General features: G+C 42.2%; 1 protein-coding gene across 9 annotated transcripts in view; it reads left to right on the plus strand.

The window, feature by feature from the left end:
* The window catches only part of MAP4K3 (mitogen-activated protein kinase kinase kinase kinase 3), a 122,304-nt gene that overhangs the window by 79,069 nt on the left and 17,989 nt on the right, over nt 1–25,246 (plus strand). For all 9 annotated transcript variants that reach the window (XM_053242928.1, XM_053242935.1, XM_053242946.1 and 6 more), the window contains 7 exons: nt 528–612; nt 3,881–3,960; nt 8,047–8,107; nt 8,192–8,309; nt 17,250–17,308; nt 22,240–22,343; nt 24,408–24,579. In XM_053242928.1, coding sequence (XP_053098903.1) covers nt 528–612; nt 3,881–3,960; nt 8,047–8,107; nt 8,192–8,309; nt 17,250–17,308; nt 22,240–22,343; nt 24,408–24,579 — 679 coding nt within the window. The remainder of the gene's footprint in view (nt 1–527; nt 613–3,880; nt 3,961–8,046; nt 8,108–8,191; nt 8,310–17,249; nt 17,309–22,239; nt 22,344–24,407; nt 24,580–25,246) is intronic.

Below are 25,246 nucleotides of genomic sequence, written 5' to 3' on the forward strand. Positions count from 1 at the left end.
GTCTCTTTCAGCCCTGTCTTGGAGATGACAGGGAGGGAACTTGGAACCTTCTGCATGCAAGCATGCAGGTGCTCTTCCCAGAGCAGCCCCATCCCTTAAATGGAATTTCTTACAGTGCTCACACATGTCTCCCATTGAAATGCAAACAGGGCAGACCTGCTTAGCAAAGGGGACAATTCATGTTAGCTACCACAAGACCAGCTCTCCTTGCAAAATCAAGCTGGCTGGCATAGTCATTCGATTGAACAGCAGTGTGGACTGGTGAGGCTGATAGCACAGTGGAGGAGGAAAATAGTGTCAAGAAGCAAGGTAGCTTGGCATGGGAAAGGATGCCTGATAGCAGTGAAAGAATGCTGATGTTTGGCAAGATTAGTACCCCCACCGCCACTGCCTGCCCAGAAATTTGGCTACCTTGAATGTTTGAATTTCAAGGTGAATGTTGAAGTTAGTTAATATTCAATGCAGCCATATGCAAAATGCATCTTGTTTCACATGGCATTGGGATTTTTTTCTAATATATTTTACAGATGGGTGCTTGCTTTTCAAAGGTTTTCAATGGATGCCCCTTAAAAATTCATTGTGCAACTTCATGGATAAATCCTGATACAAGAGGTAATAATCTCATGTATATTTTCCTGACATTTTTGTAATAATGTGTCATGTTCAGTCTGTGCTAAGATGAGACCTACCCTTTGAAACCATTGTGTAAGGCCTGGCTATCCCTTGAGTACCAGTGTTCCCTCTAACAGGGATTCCCAGAATTCCTAGCTGCAATGGATTTGCTTGGGGATTATGGAAATTGTAGTCAACAACATCTGGAAATCCCTGTTAGAGGGAACACTGTTGGGGACCCACACATTACTTCTCTTTTGGGCATTGTTCTTTGCCCTGTGAAGAGTTGGACATTTCCCCTTTCATTTCATTTAGTCATTCATTCATTCATCATATTTATCATATTTATATTCCACCTGATATATTCATTTCTGTGGTGTACACAATCCAAATTACAATATAAAAATTAAAAAGCAAACAAAACATTTTCATAGAATAAAAACAAACAATTCACAGAGTGTAACAACTCAAATAATTTCACAGGATATAAACTATTAAACAGTTTAAAATTAATTTTAATAGACTGAGAAAACAGGTGTGCCTTAAGGGTCTTTTAAAACAAAATTGGAGATGAGGAAGCTCTTATTTTGACAGGGCGTGCGTTCCAAAGTCCTGGGGCAGCCACAGAGAAAGCCCAGCCCGAGTCACCTCCAGACTACCCAGTGGAACTCCCCAGATGATCTTAATAGGCGACAGAGTTTATGACAAAGAACATAGTCTCTTAAATACCATTCAGGGCTTTATAGGTAGCACTTTATACCAGGACTGAATTTTGCTCAGAAACATAGCAGCAGCCAGTGCAATTTTTTCAGAATAGATGTTATATGGTCCCTTTGTGTTGTCCCAGAGGCCAACCTGGCTCCTGAACTCTGTACCAGTTGCAGTTTCTGAACTCTGTACAAAGACAGCCCCACATAGAGTTCATTACAGTAGTCAAGCCTGGAGGTCAGCAGCATATGTACTACTGTTTTAAGGTCATTTACCTCCAGAAATGGGCATAGCTGATGTATCGGCTAAAGCTTATAAAGAGCGCTCCTGGCCACTGCCTCAGTCTGAGAAACCAGAGAGAGTTTTGGATCCAGGAGCACTCCCAAGCTAGGTCCCTGATCTTTCTGGGGGAGTGTAACCCCATCAAGAACAGGCAGATCTAAACCATCTCTTGGGCTTTCACACACACTTTATAAGGACTCCAGTTTGTTATCCTTCATCCAGCCCATTACTGCCTCCCGGCAGGCTTTTAGGGAAGTTATGCCATTTCCTAATGAAGTTGATAGGGAGAAATAGATTTGGGTGTCATCAGCATACTGATAACATCCTGCATCAAATCTCCTGATGATCTCTCCCAGAGGTTTTATGTAGAAGAGCATTGGAGACAATATGGGGCCTTGTAGAACTCCATACTGTAACTCACATTTTGCAGAGCAACAGTCTCCAAGTGACACCATCTGGAACCACTGTAGAATAGTGCCACCTAATCCCACTTCCCTCAGGCAACCCAGAAGGATACCATGATTGATAGTATTGAAAGCTGCCAAGAAATTCAAAATGATCAGCAGAATCACACTCCCTCTCTCGATAGCCAGTTGCAGACCAAGCCAGGCCATCAGGCCAAGAAAGGCAGTCTCAACCCCATGTCCTGCCCAAAAGCCAGTTTGAAATGGGTCTAGATAATCGGTTTCCTCCAGGACTATATAGAGCTGAGAGGCCACCACCCACTCATTCACTTTGCCCAACCATGGGAGATTAGAAATGGATCTAGAGTTGCCTAGATCTGAGAGGTCTGATGTAGGGTTTTTCCCCCCCCCATGTATGGTCGAATGATAGCCTCCTTAAGACAAGGAGGCATCCTACCCTCCCTTAGAGAAGCATTTATGATGATTAGCAGACCCTCTCTAACAATCTGATTGTTAGATAAAATAAGCCAAGTTGGGCAAGTGTCATGAGAGCAGGTGGTAGGACACACAGTCTGAAACAGCTTGTCCATATCCTCAGGAGTCAGAAAATGAAAGTGATCCAGTCTGACCACATAAGAGGAGTTACTGGATACCTCCTTGTAGTGGATTTGTGTAGACTGGAAGGAATTTTTCCTTTCCTTCCTTACTCCTGCCAGGTTAATGGATAATCTCCCTGACCAGTCTAAACCAGTTCTGCAGCACTAGAGAGACTTTGGTGCTGAGTCATCCCTTTCCTGTGCTTGAGAAGCGGACTGGCTGGTTTAAAAATCTTTAACTTTCCAAACCCAGAAAGCTAAGAAAGCTGGGGCAGCATTCAGTAAAATCTTAGTTGCAAAGAAGAGATATTTAGGAAAATGCAAAGCACACACAAAAGCAAAATAAATTCCTGACACATCATCTGACTAAACAAACTGTTCCCTAGTTTAAATTCCCATTCCTGAAGCCCAGAATCCTGGCTTCTTGTCCTCCTTTAACTCAGCCAAGCTCCTGATGAGAATCAAGGCTCTCTCGCCCTGAGAGATTATCCTGCAGCCTCCACCATGAGACAGCCGACCTCTTGATAGTCCGCACTCTCTGCCTTGACTTCCCCCTTCTTGTTCCCAGAATTTCCAGCCACAGCTCTCCTGTCCTAGCCACCTGGTGGATTGATTGGTTGAGCGCTGGAAGTCACCAGCCTGTCAGTCAAGACAGGGCTTCACCTCCTGTTAACCTTTTAGAGGGAGGGGAAACTATTCACTACACTCCCTAATTGTAGAATCCAGTTCGGCCTGATTATGAGAGGTTTGTCCACAAAAACTCATTAAAAGCATCACAGTGGATAACTGATGGTTCTAAATTTGCATTCAAGGGGCAGGGGATTGTCTAGACTCGTGAGCGGGCTAATACAACTCCACTGGACGTAAACTTGCAGATGCAATGTGGGCAGAAAAGAATTGCTTCTTTGCCATGCTTATTGCCATAGTATAAATCCTCAGATATCATCAGGGAAGAAAGAGATGATAGGCTAGCTTACTCTCTGCTGTTCTAGTTTTCCTCTTGTAGTGAGGTTTTCTAATATAGGGGAGCATTTAAAAAAAGTCACCGTATCTGATGGTCTGAAGTGATAGCCCATTCTGCAGTACTGAACTCTGCTGCCTAATTCTGCAATATGTATAGATTCCTACCAAAATCCAAATCACTAGTTCCAGTATACAGCAAACCTGATAGCTGCTCCTAATTCATTTGTTACTACTTTCCTTTTGGGGCTCAGCCAAAAAGCCCCACCCTACCCCCCAAGAGTGTGGTTCTTAATGTTTTCATTTGCCTCCTTTTAGACCAGTACTTGATATTTGGGGCTGAGGAAGGCATTTACACATTAAATCTTAATGAACTCCATGAAACATCAATGGAACAGGTTTGTTTTGCAATCTTTATTTAATATTATAATTTAAAACAGTCTTTTAAAATTTTAAGACTATGTATCCCTCTTTCCCATTGTAGGCTGGTTTGATATAATGGAAACCATAGTTAGTTTAGTTAAATCATAATTTATTTTAATTTCTGAACCCAAACTAGTCTACAGACCAGTTTGTTTGGGACCAGCAAACCTTCCAAAACCAAGTTGTGAAGCTGGTTTGTAAACCAGAGTGTTTGCTGTCATGTTTAAATTCACAGACCATTGACATACCATTGTTAGGGCCGTTGTTACACTTCAGGGAGGCTGCTGTGCCATGGAAACAGGAGTGACTGTGTATGTAGCTTAGTCCTGAGCAGATGAGGGAGAAAAGTAGAGAAGGAGTTCTAAACCATAGTTTGTTGATGTATATCTGGAAGCTCAAACTATGGTGTGGGTTCTGTGTTTAGCACAAACGATGGTTTCACATTATGTCTGAACTTAGGTGTTGTCTGACAAATAGAAAAGCACTGACTGAATATCTGGTTTTCTGTTCGTAAGAATGTGTTTGCATTAGGCCTGAATTGGGCCTTCATTTTAGGCTGAAATTGTCTTGGTCCAGCTTTCATCTATTTCTTAAATTTGTAGGTAAAGAAAAAATATATATTGTGCTATCTGTGAACCACATTGATTAGAAATCTCAATAGATTGTCAAAGAAGGCACATGTAAATTCATCATGATAACTACCACATTTTCTAGTTATATGTTTTGAGTATAAAGCCAGACTCCTTTACATTTTTAGAGGATTAATTTTTTTAGACTGTGAGCCCTTTAGGGACAGGGAATCATCCCCCCCCCTTTATAAACCGCTTTGCGAACTTCTGCTGAAAAGTGGTATATAAATAGTAGTAGTAGTTATAGTTTATTGGATATGCCAAAAATAGTTTATTTTATACTTTGAATATTCTAACGTATTTTATTAAATATTTTATTTTAAATTATTTAAAGTGTATTAAAGATTATTTTAAGCATCAAATTAAAAAAAAAGTGCTAGGCATGTGATTTATCCTACAAGAATTTGAGGTTGTCCAGTGGTGAAGGATGACAGCTATGAACTGTGAGGTCTTTTGCTCTTGAATAGGCAGGGGAAATACAGGAAAACCTTACTATTTGTGGGGGCTAGTGCTGTGGATACCGGAACTGCGAATACTGGGTAATTGTGGATATGGATCCGCGTGGGTTAGGTTCCCAAGCGGGGAAAATCGGGCTAATATGATGTATAATAATAATAATGATAAAAAATAGGTGGTCCACTGTTTTATCTGCCTTTGTAAAGAAGCAGATGAAACAGTGGACCACCTAATCAGCTGTTGTAAAAAGATCGCACAGACTGACTACAAACAAAGGCATGACAAGGTAGCAGGGATGGTACACTGGAACATCTGCAAAAAAATACAAGCTACCTGTAGCCAAAAATTGGTGGGACCATAAAATTGAAAAGGTTGTAGAAAATGAAGATGCAAAAATATTATGGGACTTCTGACTACAAACAGACAAACATCTGCCACACAATACACCAGATATAACTGTAGTCGAGAAGAAAGAAAAACCAGTTAAAATAATCGACATAGCGATACCAGGGGATAGCAGAATAGAAGAAAAAGAAATAGAAAAAATCACCAAATACAAAGATCTACAAATTGAAATTGAAAGGCTGCGGCAGAAAAAGACCAAAATAATCCCAGTGGTAATTGGTGCCCTAGTTGCAATTACAAAAGACCTTGAAGAGCACCACAACACCATAGGGGCCACAGAAATCACCATCAGCCAATTACAAAAAGCAACTTTACTAGGAACAGCCTATATTCCATGACGATATCTATAATAACAGCAAGAACATAATAAAATAATAAAATTCTGGCATAATAATAATAAATAATAAATAATTTAAATAAATAAATAAATAATAAAATTATAATAAATAATAATAATAAAATTCTGGCATCCCAGTTTCTTAGGAAGGACTCGATGTCTGTACAAAACAAACTAGTCAATAACACCTGTCTGACTGTGTAAATAAATATTAATAATATAATTGGCCAAAAGAAGGCCAAAAATCGGGCAAAAATGCCCCCCCATTTTGCCATTTAAAATTAAAATTGCCAAGTTTATCTACATTGCCCACCTCTTCTCCCCACCCCCAGTAGTTCAGAAATTCCGATCTTCATTGGCAATGGATGGAAATTGCCTCCCTTCCCTTCCCTTCCCTTCCCTTCCCTTCCCTTGTCCTCAGACTTCAGCTGAGGTTTTCCAGGTGCCTTGTTTGGATCTTAAGGCCAGGAAAACTGATTGGTGCATCTTCAGGACTCCTGTGGCCTTTTTTTCTTTTGAGCTGACAGGATGTAGCCATCTGGTTCCAACATTAGTTGCACTGTTCCTGGAGACAGCCTTCTCTTTGCAGGTACTGATCCAGAGGCAGGGCTGGCCCAAGGCTCAGGAGTGCTTGGGGAAAATCCTATCCACCTGAGTCCACCACCCCCGTCACCCATCCAGGCACCCTACTGGCCACAACAGGCAGGAAGGTGGGCAGGCGACAGGGATTGTATGACTGCCCTCCTCACCTCCGCCGCTTTGCGGTGGTAGCAAGGAGGGCAGGCAGGTGATGGGGAACACCTGCCCACTCACCCACCCGCTCACCTGTCTGTCCTTCTTGCTACTGCCTTGGAGGGTGGGCAAGTGGGTAGGTGTTCCCATTGCCTGGCAGCCATGGAGCAAAGGGCGGCAACCCTGACTCTCACATGACCCAGGTTGTCATTGCCTTTGCCAGCTTTGTGCTCTAAGTGGGCCAACTTTAATGGGTTGACTAGCTTGTCCAGAGACTTCTGATTCTTTGGATAGCCCGGTATATTATGTGCGCCAACCAGCCATAAGTGAAAGCTTCTTCCCTTTTCTGTTCCCAAGTGTAATACAACCTCCTTTTTGTGCTGGAGTGTAAGAACATAAGAATATCCCTGCTGGATCAGGCCCAAGGACTAATTAGTCCAGCATCCTGTTTCACAAACTGGCCCACCAGATGCTTCTGAGAAGCCCACAGGCAAGAGGTGAGGGCATGCCGTCTTTCCTTCTGTTGTTCCCCTGCAAACTAGTATTTAGAGGCATCCTGCCTCTGAGGCTGGGATGGCCTATAGCCACCAGACTAGTAGCCATTGAAAGACCTGTCCTCCACAAATTTGTCCAAATCCCCTTTAAAGCCATCCAAGCTAGTGACGGTCACCACATCCCATGGCAAAGAACTGAAAAGTTTTTGAGGACTACAGATCAATATCCTTATTTGGCATAGTTAGAAGATATCACTCTAGGCTCAACTATCCAATTTTAATATTTCTTTAAAAACTGCTAATAATTGTTATTCACTGAACATTTCTCTTAACATAAGTTAATAGTTCTCAGGAATGTAATACAACATATTTGACAGGTGTTCTTCTGATTTCTTATTGTACAAGCCCTGAACAAATCTTACCTAATATCAAACTGTCATATCCCAAACTGAATGTTCTCAACCTCAGACCTTTAACTAATCTTGTAACCTGTCAGTCATTCCCAAAGTTCTTTTCTCTCTGAGTCTCAACATGGGGGGAACAAACTCTTCCCTCTGCTTCCTTGTGCCGCCTTTAGGATTTATGGATTTATCTTATTCCCCTCCACTTCCCCAAATCCTGTTACTTATGTGGTTGCATAGATACTCATCTGGTTCTTATTTTTTCCCTTTCATGTAGAGATTGTGGAAATTGGTGTTAGAAAAATCCCAAACTTTCTTTATTAGTAGTTCATCGAAATATACACTGTACTAAAATATAACACATTTGTGTGTGTGAAGCAACATGGGTATATATACTTGCAATTTTTCTCGAAGTAATGCCATACTGCTAATTTCTACCATAGTGCCATCTCTTGTGGATGATAGTGATAATTGTAATCTATGACAAGTATTTATCAGTTTGGGTTAGGTACAGCTATATCTGCTAAGTAGAGTGCACTGTATCAAATTTTAATTCTTATTCATCATAGTTTAAAATTTATTTATTAAATCATTTTCCCCTTATCAGCTGTTTCCCCGACGGTGCACATGGCTGTACGTCATGAACAATTGCTTGTTATCAATATCTGGTAAGGCTTTTAAAAAATAATTTGGCATGCAAATATCTCTACTCTGTTCTCTTTTATAAGCCTATTGAGTGTTCTTATTTACAGGTAAAGCTTCTCAGCTTTATTCCCATAATCTGCCAGGACTGTTTGATTATGCAAGACAAATGCAGAAGTTACCTGTTGCTATACCAGCACACAGACTTCCTGACAGAATACTGCCCAGGTAAACATGTATTTAATTTGTTTTAGATTTGTATACTTTCCCCCCCACTACAGTCCCCGAAATAGTTCAAAACACTATTAAAACATAACAATTCCATTTTAAAATGTACAATGGTGGCATAAAGGAAACTGACCTAATGAGGAGAAATCTGGCTGGGGGTGGGAGGGGAATGGGTTATTAAGGAACCACCAGAATTTTAAAATAGTAATTTCAACAGCAAAACATAATTTGGTTGGATCCAAAGGTTCGCTTTCCCTGGAGGAAAATCAACAATCCACAGTCCTTGCTAATATTAGCATTGATCACAGAATGAAATTTGCCCAACATTTTAATCAGCAAGGCTGACAACTGACAAAGTATTTGCATTTTGGAGCTCATAAAGGCATCAATGCAGATGTCAATGAAGCCTCAATTCCCTTTTCCTTGTTTTAGATCTGATTAAAAAGAAATCTAAAAATAGCTTTTCATTTTAGCTTTGTACTGAAACCCAGCACATAGCTTGCCTTTCAGAGTGAAACTATTGTGGCTTTCCCCCCTAATAACAAGAACTACAGGAAACCAAAGTAGGCAGATCTCCTATTAAAATCTGCGTTGACATGTCTTAAATCAGGGTTGTCCCACTAAGGATGAATCTTGAACCTAATTTTGAAACCATTTAGTGTGTTGCTGTGTTAGAGAATTTTTGTTTGCTAAGCCATGCATTATCTCAAAAGAATCTGACACTTTTCTTTAGAATCATAAAAAAGATCCTTTCACTGATATTTTGCAACACATAGGGGGTTTGGGGCGGGGGGGGGGGGGTTTAAAGCTGCTTAAAAACCTGACAGTTAGTTGATTTAAAAAACGTGCTCTCCCATTCGAATCAGTGGGATTTAAATGTGTTTGGCTGGATTGCGTCTATAGGCTTTTGGTCTTGGAGATCACTTTCTCCCTTTCATGGGTTCAGAGGTGGTGCCAATGGTAACATTTGCAGACAGTGCACATGATCCAGCTCACTGCAAGCACAGAAGCACAATTAATTGCACTGAGTGGGGGTGGGTTGTGTTGTATGGAGACATGGAAGATGTACACACACTTCCCATTGCCCATTATACCCGTGTACATGCAGGGGAAGGTGGGAAAACAAGGCAACAGAGGCTTGTTTTGCTATCAAGTCCTGGGCCCTGGTAGACTGGATCCTACTCAGTGAATTTATCTGTCATGGCATTGTCTGATTGACCTGAGTAGGTGTTTTAGTAGTTCTTCTGTCTGTGGCATTGACACTCTAATTATAGCAAAGTGTGATTATTTGCTTCCTCATACCCATAGCTTGTTGCATATTAATCAGAATTCGAAGTAGGAAAACTTAGGAATAATCAGTCCCTCTAATAGCAAGTTCGGTCGTCCTGTGCTGACCAGTAAGGCACTGAAACAGGACCACCCACAGGCAAGGTAGGGGTTTCTGCTAGGGATGTACATGAAGCTGTTCGGAGGCCCTTTTGTGGGTTCGAATACTGGGCGTTTCTGAGGCTCAAATGCTGGGGGTGTTCATTTTAAGGGCAGGGGAGAGTGCACTTGCTCCTCGCTTCGCCTTCCCCCCCTCCAGTGCTCCATTAGTTAAGGCTCCCTCCCTGCTGCCCCATTCCCTCTTTGGCTGGAAGTGCCGGGTACGCATGTGCACACCGGCCACATGAGCACACATGTTGCATATGTACCCAATGTGTGAGTGTGACGTGCGTGCACACCTGGCGTACGCACACACACCCGGCGCTTCCAGCCAAAGAGGGAACAGGGCGGCAGGGAGGTATGCAGCTGCCTCGACGGAGCCTTTACTAACAGAGCACCAGCAGGGGGAAGCGAAGGGAGGAGTAAGTGCACTCTCCCCCACCCTTAAAGTTATCCCTCCACCCGCCGCCGCCTTCAAACTTCCCACACCCAGTTCCATGCACATCCATCATTTCTCCATATTTGGAGAAGGTATTAGGTAGGGCACAGCCTGCAGTTGATGGATGCTGGCTGGGTAGACCCCCATACTTTGCCAGTAGGTGTTGCAATGGATAAGAGGTGTTTTCCTCCCCACTGACATCATCTGTAACAGCAGCTGCTGGTGGCAGCATTTCGCTTTTTGAGAGCTGATGGTGGTTAAAATGCAGTTTGTTGCTGTGCAGCAGCTGCACCCCCCCCCCCCCCCCGCCAAATCCTCAATGCTATTTCAAACCTGGAGCTGACTCTGACAGTGTTCGATTGGGGAAGAATTGGTCGCTTTCTCTCCTCCATCCCCCTCACTTCAACAGTGGGAGAAAAGGAATAATCTAGAAGGATAGGGCAGAGAGTGATCTGATGTTTAAGAGAATGTCTTCTTTGCCATGAGCCCCATCGTGCATTGAGATCATCCAGAGAGGTTCATCTGCAGTTGACACCAGCTTATCTGGTGGCTACACAGGGACAGGCCTTCTCTGTTGCTGCCCCAAGACTCTAAAATCATCTCCCTGCTGAAATAAGAGCCTCCCCTTCTCTGACAATTTTTTTGTTTTTAAAATTAAAGACTTATTTTTTCACCCAAGCTTAACTTGATTATGGTTTTAAATTTTTTTAAGGTTTTCATTTTTGTCTTAATTTGTTTTATGTTGTAAACCACCCAGAGGCAGAAGTTTGGGGCTCTACATATTATAAATAATATGATATATTTATCATATATAAAATATCTAATATAGTATAATATAATATATTATAATATAATATGCAACATTGGGTTTTCACTCCGCCTCCCCATGCTGTAACACTCATGTTGAATAGCTTGCAGTGCCCTTCTGTGCCCTACGGTGCTCAGGTTCAGGTCTGAAAATACAACATAGGTAGAGTGGGTTTAACCCCTCCCCGCACACGTTGCCCTGATATCCTTCCTGCCCATACTTCCTCCCTCCCAGTGAGATTGCTTGCTTTAGGGTAGAAGAACATAAGAACAACCCTGCTGGATCAGGCCCAAGGCCCATCTAGTCCAGCATACTATTTCACACAGTGGCCCACAAGATGCCACTGGAAGCCACAGGCAGGAGTTGAGGGCATGCTTTCTCTCCTGCTGTTACTCCCCTGCAACTGGTACTCAGAGGCATCCTGCCTTTGAGGATGGAGATGGCCTATAGCCCTCCAGCTAGTAGCTGATGATGGACCTCTCCTCCATGAAGTTATCCAAACCCCTCTTAAAGCCATCCAGGTTGTTGGCTGTCACCACATCTTGTGGCATAGAATTCCACAAGTTGATTATGCGTTGTGTGAAAAAATACTTCCGTTTGCTGGTCCTAGATTTCTTGGCAATCAATTTCATGGGATGACCCCTGGTTCTAGTGTTACGGGAGAGGAAGAAGAATTTCTCTCTATCTACTTTCTCTACAACATGCATGATTTTATAGGCGTTTATCATGTCTCTCTGCAGTCGTCATTTTTCTAAACTAAATAGCCCCAGGTGTTGTAGCTTTGCCTCATAAGAAAGGTGCTCTAGCCCCCTGATCATCTTGGTTGCCCTCTTCTGTACCTTTTCCAGTTCTACAATGTCCTTTTTTAGATGTGGTGACCAGAATTGTACGCAGTACTCCAAGTGTGGTTGCACCATAGTTTTGTATAAGGGCGTTATAATATTAGCCGTTTTATTTTCAGCCCCCTTCCTAATGATCCCTAGCATGGAATTGGCCTTTTTCATAGCTGCCGCACATTGAGTCAACATTTTCAACTAGCTGTCCACCATGACCCCAAGATCCCTCTCCTGGTCAGGCACCAACAGCTCAGATCCCAACAGCATATACTTGAAGTTGGAGTTTTTCATCCCAGTGTGCATCACGTTACACTTGCCAACATTGAAGCGCATTTGCCACTTTGTCACCCACTCCCCCAGTTTGGAGAGATCCTTTTGGAGCTCCTCACAATCCGTTTTGGATTTCACTACTCAAAAGAGTTTGGTATCATCTGCAAATTTGGCCACCTTGCTGCTTACCTCTGCTTCTAGATCATTTAAGAATAAATTAAAAAGTACCGGTCCCAGTACAGATCCCTGGGGGACCCCACTTCTTACTTTCCTCCATTGTGAAAACTCTCCATTTATTCCTACCCTCTGTTTCCTGTCTTTCAACCACATAGCAATCCACACATGTACTTGTCCCTTTATCCCATGACTGCTAAGTTTTGTCAGGAGTAGTTGATGAGGAACTTTGTCGAAAGATTTTTGGAAGTCCAGGTATACTATGTCAGCTGGATCACCTTGATCCACACACTTATTGATACTCTCAAAGAACTCCAAAAGGTTTGTGAGGCAAGAAGGAGGTTGGCAATTTCACATTTGAGTTCTTTGAGGACTCTTGGATGGATGCCGTCTGGCCCTGGCAATTTGTTAGTTTTTAGTTTTCCCAGACAGTTTAGATCATCATCTTTTGTCACTTCTATCTGACTCAGTTCTTTAGCCTACATCCCCGAAAAGCCTGGTTCAGGAACAGGTATATGCTCAGTATCGACTGCTGTGAAGACAGACGCAAAGAACTCGTTGAGCTTCTCTGCAACCTCCATATCCTCCTTAATAATCCCTTTCACTCCCTCATTGTCTAATGGTCCAACCGCCTCCATGGCAGGTTTCCTGCTTCTGATGTATTTAAAGAAGTTTTTGTTATTCCCCTTGATACTTTTAGCTAAATGTTCCTCAAACTTTCTTTTTGCCTCCCTTATTGTCACCTTGCATTTCTTTTGCCAGAGTTTATGCTCCTTTCTGTTCTCTTCATTTGGACAGGCCTTCCAATTTCGGAAGGAAGTCTTCCCTTTTATGGCTTCCTTGATGGTACCTGTGAGCCATGCTGGCATCCTCCTGCACTTAGTGGTACCTTTCCTTCTTTGGGGAATACAATCTAACTGGGCTTCTAGTATTGTGGTTTTGAGTAAACTCCATGCATTCTGGAGTGAAGTGACTCTCCTGATTTTCCCTTTCAGCTTTCTTTTCACCATACTCCCCATTTTGGAGAAGTTTCCTCTTCTGAAATTCAAAATGTCTGTGTTAGACTTCCTTGGTGATTCTCTCCCCATATGTATGCTGAATTTGATGGCACTATGGTCGCTGTTCCCTAAAGGGTTGATGATACTGACATCACGCACCAGGTCCTGGGTGCCACTCAGGATTAAGTCCAAGGTCGCCTTCTCTCTAGTTGGTTCCGCCAACTTTCTACTCCTTTCTATAGAGTAGGGCACAGTCATTCAGAGTATCTAGAAATTTGACCTCTCTGTCATTACCTGATTGTGAATTTACCCAATCTATGTGTGGGTAATTGAAGTCATCCATTATTACAGCCCTGCCTCTCCTTGATGCCTCCCTGATTTCCTGCTGCAACTCTCAGTCACTGTCAGCGTTTTGATCTGGAGGGTGATAGCATGTCCCCAGTAGCACGTTTCCTTTCAAGCCTTGTATTGTCATCCACAGGGTTTCTGTGGAGGATTCCAGTCCACCTATGTTTTCTACCCTGTTAGATTCTATCCCTTCTTTAACATACCTTGCTACTCCACCTCCAAGGCATCCCTCCCTGTCCTTTCTGTAGAGTTTATATCCAGGGATAAGAGTGTTGCACTGGTTCTCACTGTTACACCATGTTTCTGTCATGCTCACTATATCTATTTCTGTGTTAGCAGCCAAGCACTTCAGCTCACCCATCTTGGCTAGGAAGCTTCTGGCATTGGCATATAAGCAATTATACGCCGAATCTCTCACCTGGATTATGCTGTCTTTCTTTTGATTCTTTGACCAGCTGGCACAGCCTTCTGACTACTTATTATGTTGTTCTGCTCTGTCCCCTTCTGTTTTATCTGAATCTTTTGCCCCCTCACACTTTAAAGGATGGCATTTTCCAAACGGGATACTGCCCAGCTCCTGTCGGCTATTCCCCAGGCGTCGTTTTAAAAGCTGTTCAGCAACCTTTTTTATTTTAACTGCCAGCAGTCTGATTCCATCTTGGTTTAAGTGCAGCCCGTCCCTTTTGTACAGGCCTTGCTTTCCTCAAAATGTATCCCAGTGCCTAAAAAATCTAAACCCTTTCTCCTGGCACCAACGTCTCATCCACACATTGAAATCTCTCAGCTCTGCCTGTCTCACTGTACCTGCGTGTGGAAAAGGTAGCATTTCTGAGAATGCTACCTTGAGGGTCCTGGACTTCAAAATGCTACCTATCAGCCTAAATTTGGCTTCCAGGACCTCCTGACTACATTTCCCCATATCGTTGGTGCCGATGTGCACCACAACAGCTGTCTCCTCCCCAGCACTGCCGAAGAGCCTATCTAGACACTGCGTGATGTCCGCAACCTTCGCACCAGGCAGGCAAGTCACCGTGCGGTCAACACGTGGGTCACAAACCCATCTCTCTATACCTCTAATGATCGAATCACCCACTACAAGGAGGCCCCCACCCCTTGGATGAGTATACTCTGTGCGCGAGGATATGGGCTCATCTTCCACAGAAGGGGTTCCTTCTAAAGGAGCATTTCCCTCTTCCTCAGACCAATGTTCTCTTTCTCCGAGACCTTCATTCTCCCTGACAGCAGAGGAGCTATCATCCCTGGAGTGGGATGCATCCCTGAAGGTTTCGTCCGCATGCCTCTTTGTCTCTCTGAACTTCTCTAGATCCCCACATTGGTCTCAAGGGAATGAATTTGTTTCCTGAGAGCCATGAGCTCATTGCACCAAACACACACCCATGACTTCTGCCCATGGGGCAAATAGTCATGCATGTGACACTCTGTGCAATACACTGGGAAGTGCCCCCTCGCCTGCTGACTTCCTATCTTCATACTGTTTTTGTTGGCTGTTTACAGTATTTAGAGATAGTTTATTAGAAGTATTGGTCTCACCTGTAATGGTCAGCTATTTATCTGTCCAAACAGCCTTTCTCAACAATATTAGGGAGGGATTTGTAGTTATGTTCTCTTCTCCACAGGGCTCCTTGTGATCACAGGGGCTTGTTCCAGGCTCCCCCGCACACTTCCTGCTAAACTCCTGCAAAACTCCAGCGTCCTGTTTGCTACCCCTGTTGGCTATGCTCTGTTCACTATGCTCTCAGGCCTTCACCTCTTAAGTTGAGAGTAGGCTTCCAACTGAGACTCAGGATGTGGGTCTAAGGAATGTGGGGCCTCCCACAGCCCTAGCTGACTGCATTCCCTCCAGGCAGGGATAAACAAAAACACTGGAGCTTGCTAGCCCTGGCAAATGCTAACCCTAGCAAATAACACTCAGAGAGAGAGAGAGAGAGAGAGAGAGAGAGAGAGAGACTAGGATTTATCCCTTAAAGAGAAACCAGCCCCTCAAAATCTCCCCTTCTCCTGTTAGTTAGTTTGAAGTGGGGGAAGGCTAGATGTTGTTCTGTTTAGAAAAGCTTGCTCACTTCCTCAAGCTGTATCTGCTCTTCACAGACTAGGCTTCTAACTGTACAGAGTAGAATTTGGGCCCCTTCATGGGACCCTGTGCTGGTTTGTATTTTTTAGTATTGCTTGTTAAATGTATTGTTCTTACGTGTGTTTTAGTAAACCAAAGCAACTCCATTTTGCTTAGCAAACCAAAGAAACTCCTTTTTGCTTAGAAAGCTAAAGGCTCTAACTTAGAGTAACCTCAGCTCAGGGACACAAACACTGCAACATTGTCTTTACAATAGCCGTCATTACTCCTATCTCTCTAGCTGGCAAAGTAACAATTGAGATGCTAACGAAGCCAGGTTCCCAAGAGAAACGCTTAAAATGCTAACGCTGAAGAAAGAGCGGATCTAACCATATTAGGGAAATCACCTGATGAACAATAGTCAAGTCACGCATGCGTACTTGAAAGGGGTTAGGTCATAGTTGCTATGTGTATTGGGGTTGGGAGCCTTTTAGCATTCATGTTGTTGTTTTGTATAAAAGAACATCTCTAGCTGTAACTCATTGTATTCAATGTGGTGCGTGAGCCCCATTGTGTACCTTGCTGTCGCGACGCAATAAACGCCTCTGATTGATTCCCTTGAGTCTGTTTGATTGGTTAAAAGCGGACCCAAGACGAACCGGAATACACATCAAAGCTGTATCTGCTCTTCACAGAGTAAGCTTCTAACTGGACAGAGTAGAATTTGGGCCCCTTCATGGGACCCTGTGCTGGTTTGTATTTTTTAGTATTGCTTGTTAAATGTATTGTTCTTACGTGTTTTGGGACTTAAGTTGGTAGATATGTGTATGTCTGTGCAGGAGGTTGATTGGTGGCAGCAGAAGTGAGACCCCTGCAGGAGGGACAAGGAAACCCTGCTTGGAATGCAGGAGGAGGCAGGTAGTCAGAGAGGGGTTTCAATTAGAAAATCAGTTGGAGGACAGTTAGTCAGATGGTGAAAAGGGGAGAAGGTGAGCCAGAGGCTTGGAGAGAGAAGGGCTCTGAATAGAGGAGATTACTCTGGTGAAGAAAGAAGCGTGGCTTAGATGGAGGCAGGGGTGAACCTGTTCACCACTGGAAAGCCAGTGCCTGTTCAGGGGGAAACCCAAAAGGTCCTCAGAAGGGAGGCTCAGCAAGAATCCTGTAACCAAGCAAGGCACCTGAGCCTCAGAGTGGAGAAAGACCGTTAATATCTCTGTAAGCTAAGTCAACAGTTTGAAACCACTAGGCTTATGCATATCCAGAAGTTGTAACCATCACACTAAAAAAAAAACTATTATTAAAAAAATAAATCCTGTTGTTTAGTTTTATCAAGTACATTTTATTTCCCCTCCCACCTCACCTGACAGGAGACCCCCACATTACTACGCATACAAGAGTGAGGAGGTTGTCTCGGATCCTGCCTAATCAGATCTGAGTGGTGGTGGCAAAGGTACCCTGAAGTAGGGTGGACTCTCACAGACCCCAACTGTTAAGGTCCCATTTAGGATCATAGTATCGAGAGAGAGAAAATATGAAGTTAAGTTTGTATTATAGTGTATTTTTTTCCCTAGGAAGTTTGCCGTTTCTACAAAAATCCCCGACACCAAATGGTGTCAGAAGTGTTGTGTGGGTAAGTAAAGCTACCAAAATAACTACACTTGTTTTTACAAACAAATCAGATAATACTTAATGATAGTTGTATTTTGCATATATCCTTTATGGCCTTGCTATCAAAATCATTTGTTTGAATGTCATGTTTGATACATTTTGGAACCTGCTTTAATGCCTCTGTAATTTCATTACTGGATAATATGCACTCTGAGAAGGATTCTGTTTTAGACAAAACGTACTCAACACAGGAGTATAAAAGAGAAAGACAGCAGTCAGGTGGAAAAGCCTCCCCGCTTGGGTGGCTTGGACTACTTAAGTACTTATCTGAGCAGATGGCAGACATATAGAGTAAAGTGAAGAATGGAAATCAAAGAAAGGGTTGTTGAGGTTTAATACTACTCTTCCAGCCCATGGGGGTAATCTCAATACTTTTCAAGAGCTATAGTGACTATTTCCTCCCTTGTTTTAACATATATTACATTTAGCTACCAAGTTAAACAATTGAAGTTACGGCAAGTTTAAAAGTCCCTATCACAACAAGGTCACATCTCATCACCAGTGCTCCCTCTGATTTTTATCATCAGTGAGTGGAAACAGTTTTGTCCCGGGTAGCAGTTTCAAGGCAGTATGTGCACATAAAATTATCTCTCTCACACATGTATGTTAACACTGCGTCACGTGTAGTGTGGTGTGCAAAGGTTTTTTACACCTCGCCCCCCTCTTCTGCAGCTTATTAATCAACACTGAAACTAGTTATTCATTACTAAGTACCATAAATATGCACCATAAATCTAGAAGAAAAAAGAAGTGTATCTTAGAATTCTACTCTTGCATTACCAAGTATAATAACCTCACCCCCCCCCCCAAAGTCCTGCTATGCTGCCTGATCATGGCGGGAGGGGGGGTGTTCCTGCGAGGGATGAGCCAAGTATGCCAGGAGGTATACTCCTAGTAGGGTAATACTCCCCAAAGGGCGAAGGTCATCCCAGCTGCCCAGCTAAAGCAAGCAGGCACCTATATTGGGTAGCAGCGATATAGGAAGGTGCTGAGGGCGGTTGATCACTTCAGTGACAACGACAAAGGCATCATTTCAGACTGTGCGGGAGAAGGCAATGGTAAACCACTCCTGTATTTTACCAAGAAAACCACATGGATAGACAAAATGGAATGACTGTCGATGTAGTGCCGGATGATGGGCCCCTCAGGTCAGATGGTACTCAACATGCTGCTGAGGAAGAGCTGAGGATTTCTCAGAGTACCGATGGTGTTTATGACACAGACTATAGCCTTTTGGACGTCTAGCAGCTGATGTTGCTGTGCGGGAAAAGAGAATCTGAAGGTGCAAAGACAGAATTACAATGGGAACGTGGAATATAAGACGCATGAATATGGGAAAGCTCAGCACAGTGAAAGATGAAATGAATCGACTACAGATTGACATCTTGGGCATCAGTGAATTAAAATGGACTGGAAGGGGACACTTTCAGTCAGAAAATCATACCGTTTACTACTCAGGACACGAAAAACAAAGACGGAACAGTGTTGCTTTCATGGTCAGGAAGGATATAGCAATGACAGTACTTAGTTAGGTACACTGTGGTCAATGACTGACTAATATTGATTTGATTTCATGGACAACCCTTTAACATGACAGTTCTTCAAATCTATGCCCCAACGACTGATGCAGAAGAAGAGGAAGTTGATGAGTTTTATGCTCAAGTTCAGTCTGAAATTGACAGAACATGCAAGCATGATGTGATGCTGGTGGTTGGAGACTGGAATCAAAGCAGGAGAACAACTTATTAGTTTCTGCCAAGCCAATGATCTTTTCATTGCTAACATATTCTTCAAACAACCAAAGCGGCCCCTATACATATGGACATCACCAGATGGAGTACACAGAAATCAAATTGATTACATTATTGGTGCAACGAGGTGGAAGAGCTCAGTTATAACAGCAAAGACATGGCCGGGGGCCGATTGTGGAACTGATCACAAACTGCTCATGTGCAAGTTCCAAGTCAAGCTAAAGCAGAAAAACAAAGCTGTCCAGCTTCCACAATATGATCTTGAGCATGTTCCCACTATTTTCAAGGAGAGCAACAGGAACTGCTTTGAAGTTCTGAACTAGCTCACTTGAGAAGTCTATAATGCTGGGGAAAGTTGAAGGAAAGAGAAGAAGACGGCCAGCAGCAAGATAGATGGACTCAATTACGACAGCAATGAATACACCACTGAGAGACCTTAAAGGCCAAGTTGAAGACAGATCATCCTGGAGAGAATCTATCTATGTGGTTGCTAAGTCGACATCAACCTGATGGCACTCAATCAATAATAAAAATAAGGCAATGCTTAAATAATTACTGGAAGTGATAATAGTTCAATATTCAAATTAGTATAATAGAAATAGTATTATCACACTGCTGCAGATGGTAGAATAGTATTATCACACTATTTTGTTTTATTTGATTGCCATTAGTCACCTTGGGACTATTTTAAGCAAGACAGAAAATAAATCTTGGTCTCTGAAGAGTCCAAACAAATACTTTTGCCCTTAATAAATATTTAGATATAAAAAGAGAACTTTGGTAAATGACATTTTTCTTAATACAGTTTCAATTATTGATGCATGAGCTCTAGCTAGGTCTTAAGCTGCTGTTCAGAAAACAGCTTGCATCATTTTTATTCATTTTATTAATTGTTAACTTTATATACCGCCTTCATTAAAAACAATCCCAAGGCGGTTTACAAAAGTTAAAAAACATAATAAAAATGACTGTTAAAAATATTAAGCTAAAAATATGAAAACAATCATGCTGAAGTCTGCAGGCTCCCAGGAGCCAGCTAACAAAGCTGAACTTAAAACTGGTTCTAATCATACAGATAGTACAGTATCACTATATTATGAAGTTTCTTTCAGCTCTCCTGTCTTGAATTCCCCCTCAAGGCAGAGCATGTATTGTCCCATTTTCCATTTGTAAGGTATTCCCCCAGCACCTAGCAAATGCAAAATGGGACAGTAGAGGCCATCACTCTACAAGCAACAAGCTCCCATTTTCTCAGTAGCTAAAAGCATGCAGCAGCATTCTGCATCAATAAGCAATCAATGGTTTTTAAAACAAAAAAGTATGTTAGAGCTGAAAGCCAAGGAGAAGCACTGAAAATAGACAGCCTGGGGCAGGGCTGAGGTTTTGGGTGTCGGGAGGTGAAAGCTGCAAGCACGAGAAGCGCTGGAAACAGACAAGCTGGTTGAGGGGGAAAGAGAAGGAAGAGCCTGGGGGGAGAGAGAGACGATTCCCTCCTCCTTAATAAGAGCCCACGGCAGGTAGGGAGAGATGGAGGTGGTGAGGTGATAGGGAAAGGCAGCTGGGTGTGGGGGAAGCAGCAGCCACAGTGAGCAGCAGTTTTTGGAAGCTGCGCAGAGTGCTTGGGGAATGTGTGCGTCCGCCTTAAAGGGAAGGTTGCTCATCACAAGCCTGGCTTCCAGCAAATCCTTTTCTAAGCAGGACCAGAGCAGGAGCAGCCTATATAACTTGCATATCACACTTGATTCTTTTAAAAATAAATGCTTTGTTATTGATTGGTAACAGTGTCTGTAATGTACTTCTTCCAGAGGGGTAGCCATGTTACTCTGTAGTATACATAGCACTATCATTTTCATCTTTTTGTACATGAATTTTCATAATCTTCTGAGAGAGGAATTGCCAAGCTGCACAATGAGGCTTTTGAAACTTTCACCTGTGCTTGACTTGCAAACTGAGAAGTCTTTCTGTCTTGCAAGATGGCATTCTGAAATGTAATCTTAGGACTGTTCCTATAGCCTTACATAGACATGGCTCTTATTTTGCAGAGCCTCATGTTGTGGGGGATTGGGCTCATACCAGCCTGCCTCTGTGTGTGTGGGTGTTTGTGTTTGCTGGATGTTGCATTGAAATGAGGGCCTACACATGTAGGTCTGATCTGGTTGAATAGCTTGCAGTAGCTCTCTTCCCCCCAATCCCATTGAAGGGAGTAGGGGAAGAATTATGTGTCTGCTGTTTACACAAAATCATTTGGATCTGATGTCCACCAGCACATGGATATTAGGCAGGCTGGCACAATCTCAGTGCCCCACCAAGCTCAACACAGTTAGAGCTGTCTGTACAGACAGGGCTCATACATTCAGCAGATGACTACATACATGAGCTGTCAAATATAGAAATTGCTTTATAGCTATTGTGACCTAAGAAGTTACATTCCTTAGAAAATTGCAGCATTCTGTATTTGCTAGCTGTACTTTAAAACCATTCCCAGTTGAGACACACACCACCCCCCAGTAGCACTTTTGGCCTACAAGAACTTGCTCTAGACCATGAGCCAGTAGCATACCATAGTCTGAAGTTTGACAGATGCACTGTCTCCCTTTATGTTGGGCAAGTGGACAAAACATCCTTTGCTGGTGTGATACTTTCCGCTGCTGATCCCCCTGCAAATGTGGGAGGCAGGCAGGGGTGTAGCTATAATTGAGCAATAGGGTTCAAAGAACACGGGCCCCCAGCTCCTGAGGGCCCTCCAAATCCCTCCCTCCCTATTTTCTCCATTGTCTCCCTCACTCTGAGGAGCTGCCAGAGAGAAGGATAAATACGGGCCCCCTCTCCCCTAGCTACGCCCCTGGACAGCTGTGGGACTACTGCTGGTGCTTCCTCATTCCTAGCCAGAAGATCTTGCAACTGTAGGATGTGGATGTTGGAATGGGGAAGTGCCTGCTGTAGTTTTATACCTATAGTTGTATCTGGTTTCTAGGTTTGTATGGAGTTTGCGAGGGTTTGCTGGCTGCTCTGATGCATCAGTTGCGGGGAGGGTAACCTCAGTGCATCCCAGGACTTTAGTAGACCAGATCTTGAGCATTCAACAGAATCTGTTTACGCTTCTTACATACTCTGAGGTGTGTTTAACATTTTTCTCTTGTAGTGAGGAATCCTTATAGTGGACACAAATATCTTTGTGGAGCATTACAGTCTAGCATTGTTTTATTAGAGTGGTTTGAGCCAATGCAGAAATTCATGTTAATTAAGGTAAGTTCAATTTTAGAAGTTCATCTACTCTCTAAGAATGTTACCTTTAAAAATTTAACAGATGCTAAAGAAAGAGGTGGTCTTAACCCTGCCAGATTTAAGGCTGTATTTTGATGTTGTTTGTTTGACATGGTTAAAGGAATGGATAACATTAAGAAATCCCAGAATACTTGATCTGGAAGGATTCAATAGAAGGTTTGGATGGCATTCTTATCTGTGGTACGATAAAAGCAAAGTGCATAAAGATTTTCTTAATCACTATGTAAGAAGGAGTCTAATGGGAGTGTGGGTAAAATACAAAAAATTGCTGGAATCTAAAACTCCATTATGGGTATTCCTGATTGAAGCTTTGGCACGTAAAGAGACAAACATAAAATCTGAATGGGGTACCTAAAGGGATTTGTTATATTTTCAAGAGAAGGGCTGTAAATTAAAAAACTTAATCGAAGTACAAAATTTGGTTAGTAACTGGTATCAGTATCATCAGCTTAAACGGAATTTACAAGAAGGATCTGGATTTGAGGATCAAATGTCGAGATTCAAGAAGGAGTTGTGTGAAAATGATGAAAAATTAGTCTCTAAGATGTATAAGTTGTTGCTTTTGGAGGAGACAAGAGACGAAGTGGTTAAAATGACTATGATAAAATGGGCTCAAGATGTGGGTCATAATATAGATATGGCAGCCTGGGAGAATTATGGAAAACTGATTTAAAGTTCACTGCATGTTATACTTTAAAAGAAAATTATTATAAGGTTATGTACAAGTGGTATTTGACACCGAAAAAATTAGCATTAATGTATAAAAATGTTTCAAACAAATGTTGGAAATTGGGCAATGTGAAGGAACTTTTTTCCATATATGGTGGTCATGTGGGAAGGCAAAGGCCTTTTGGGATATGATATATAATGAGCTGAAGAAAAATTTTTAAATGATATTTCCTAAGAGGCCAGAATCCTTCCTGCTGGGAATAACTCAAGGAGAGTTCTCCAGAAGAAACTTAACATTTTTTATTTATGCAACCACGGCAGCTAGAATAGTATATGCACAGAAATGGAAAGACAATAAAATGCCCTCAAAAGAAGACTGGTTGATAAAAAATCTGGAATATGCTGAGATGGCAAAACTTACAGCACTTATAAGGGATGAAACATTGGAATGTTTCAAAGAAGATTGAGAACCATTCCTACTTTAAAGAACTATTTTTCTAATATGGACCTTTCAGCAGGGTTTGAAATTTAGTAATTACAGCAGGTTGGGTAAGGCAAAATCGAATTGCAATGTGGAGTATATATGTTTTGAATTACTATAGCAATGGTTTATATGTATAGCTGACATGAACTGCGCAGACTGGTAAGCGGGAAGTCAATATTTACTTAATTAAATGTAATTGGATTGTTAAGATATTGTAAAAACCAATAAAATTTTAAAATGCGGGAAAAAAAAAAAAGAGTGTTACCAGCAGAAAATACTTCTTTTTAATTATAACTACCAAACCTTAACATGAAGGATGACAATGATTTCTTTTGTTAATTTTGTTCACTGTCGTTCTACCTCTTTAAAAAAAGGAAAAGAAAAAATAAAGTGGGGGGACTTAAGGTATCTAACAATAATTAAAGTGTGCACCCTTCCTGTAGAACAAGCATTAAATATGATCAGAAAACAAAACACAGGTTTGTATTTTGAAATATTTTAATGCTCCTCCTAATGTAAGTTCTAGTGGATATAGTCATGGTAGATCAAAGATTTTGCAAGTCAAGCAGCTAGCCAATTGATTTGAGGGCCTGAATGTTTAAAAGCTTGCTACCCAGTGATCTTATTTGAAGGATCTTTGGTTCTTTGCCACAGAGAACCGCAAAAAATGTTTTATGTTAACAAGAATGACAAATTCTACATGCAGGTTTCTCTTTGTTTTACCAATGAGGTTTCAAGTTACTAAGGATGTGTTTTAGGAAAGTCTCTATTTTATCCAAGATAATACATTGTTGAAATAATGTTTAATTGTATTAAACAAATATTTCCCTAACATTATTGTAGTGAACTTTTTTGTGTTTTGTTTGTTGTAGCACATAGATTTTCCTGTACCTTGTCCACTGAGACTCTTTGAAATGCTGGTAGTACCTGATCAGGAATTTCCTTTAGTTTGTGTTGGTGTAAGTAAAGGGAGAGACTTCAGTCAGGTGGTGAAGTTTGAGACTGTCAACCCAAATTCTACCTCTTCTTGGTTTACAGAAACAGGTTTGTGAATTAATTGTGTTGATTAGATTTCCAAATACAATCATAAGAACAGCCCTGCTGTTACTCCCCTGCAACTGGTACTCAGAGGCATCCTGCCTTTGAGGATGGAGGTGGCCTATAGCCCTCTGACTAGTAGCCATTGATAGACCTCTCCTCCATGAAGTTATCCAAACCCCTCTTAAAGCCATCCAGGTTGTTGGCTGTCACCACATCTTGTGGCAGAGAATTCCACAAGTTGATTATGCGTTGTGTGAAAAAGTACTTCCATTCGTTGGTCCTAGATTTCCCAGCAATCAATTTCATGGGATGACTGCTGGTTCTAGTGTTACGGGAGAGGGAGAAGAATTTCTCTCTATCCACTTTCTCTACACCATGCATGATTTTATAGACGTTTATCATGTCTCCCTGCAGTCGTCTTTTTTCTAAGCTAAATAGCCTCAGGTGTTGTAGCCTTGCCTCATAAGAAAGGTGCTCTAGGCCCCTGATCATCTTGGTTGCCCTCTTCTGCACCTTTTCCAGTTCTACAATGTCCTTTTTAGATGTGGTGACCAGAATTGTACGCAGTACTCCAAGTGTGGTCGCACCATAGTTTTGTATAAGGGCATTATAATATTAGCCGTTTTATTTTCAGCCCCCTTCCTAATAATTCCTAGCATGGAATTGGCCT

Source organism: Hemicordylus capensis, chromosome 1, assembly GCF_027244095.1.
Source record: "Hemicordylus capensis ecotype Gifberg chromosome 1, rHemCap1.1.pri, whole genome shotgun sequence".
NCBI lineage: Eukaryota > Metazoa > Chordata > Lepidosauria > Squamata > Cordylidae > Hemicordylus > Hemicordylus capensis.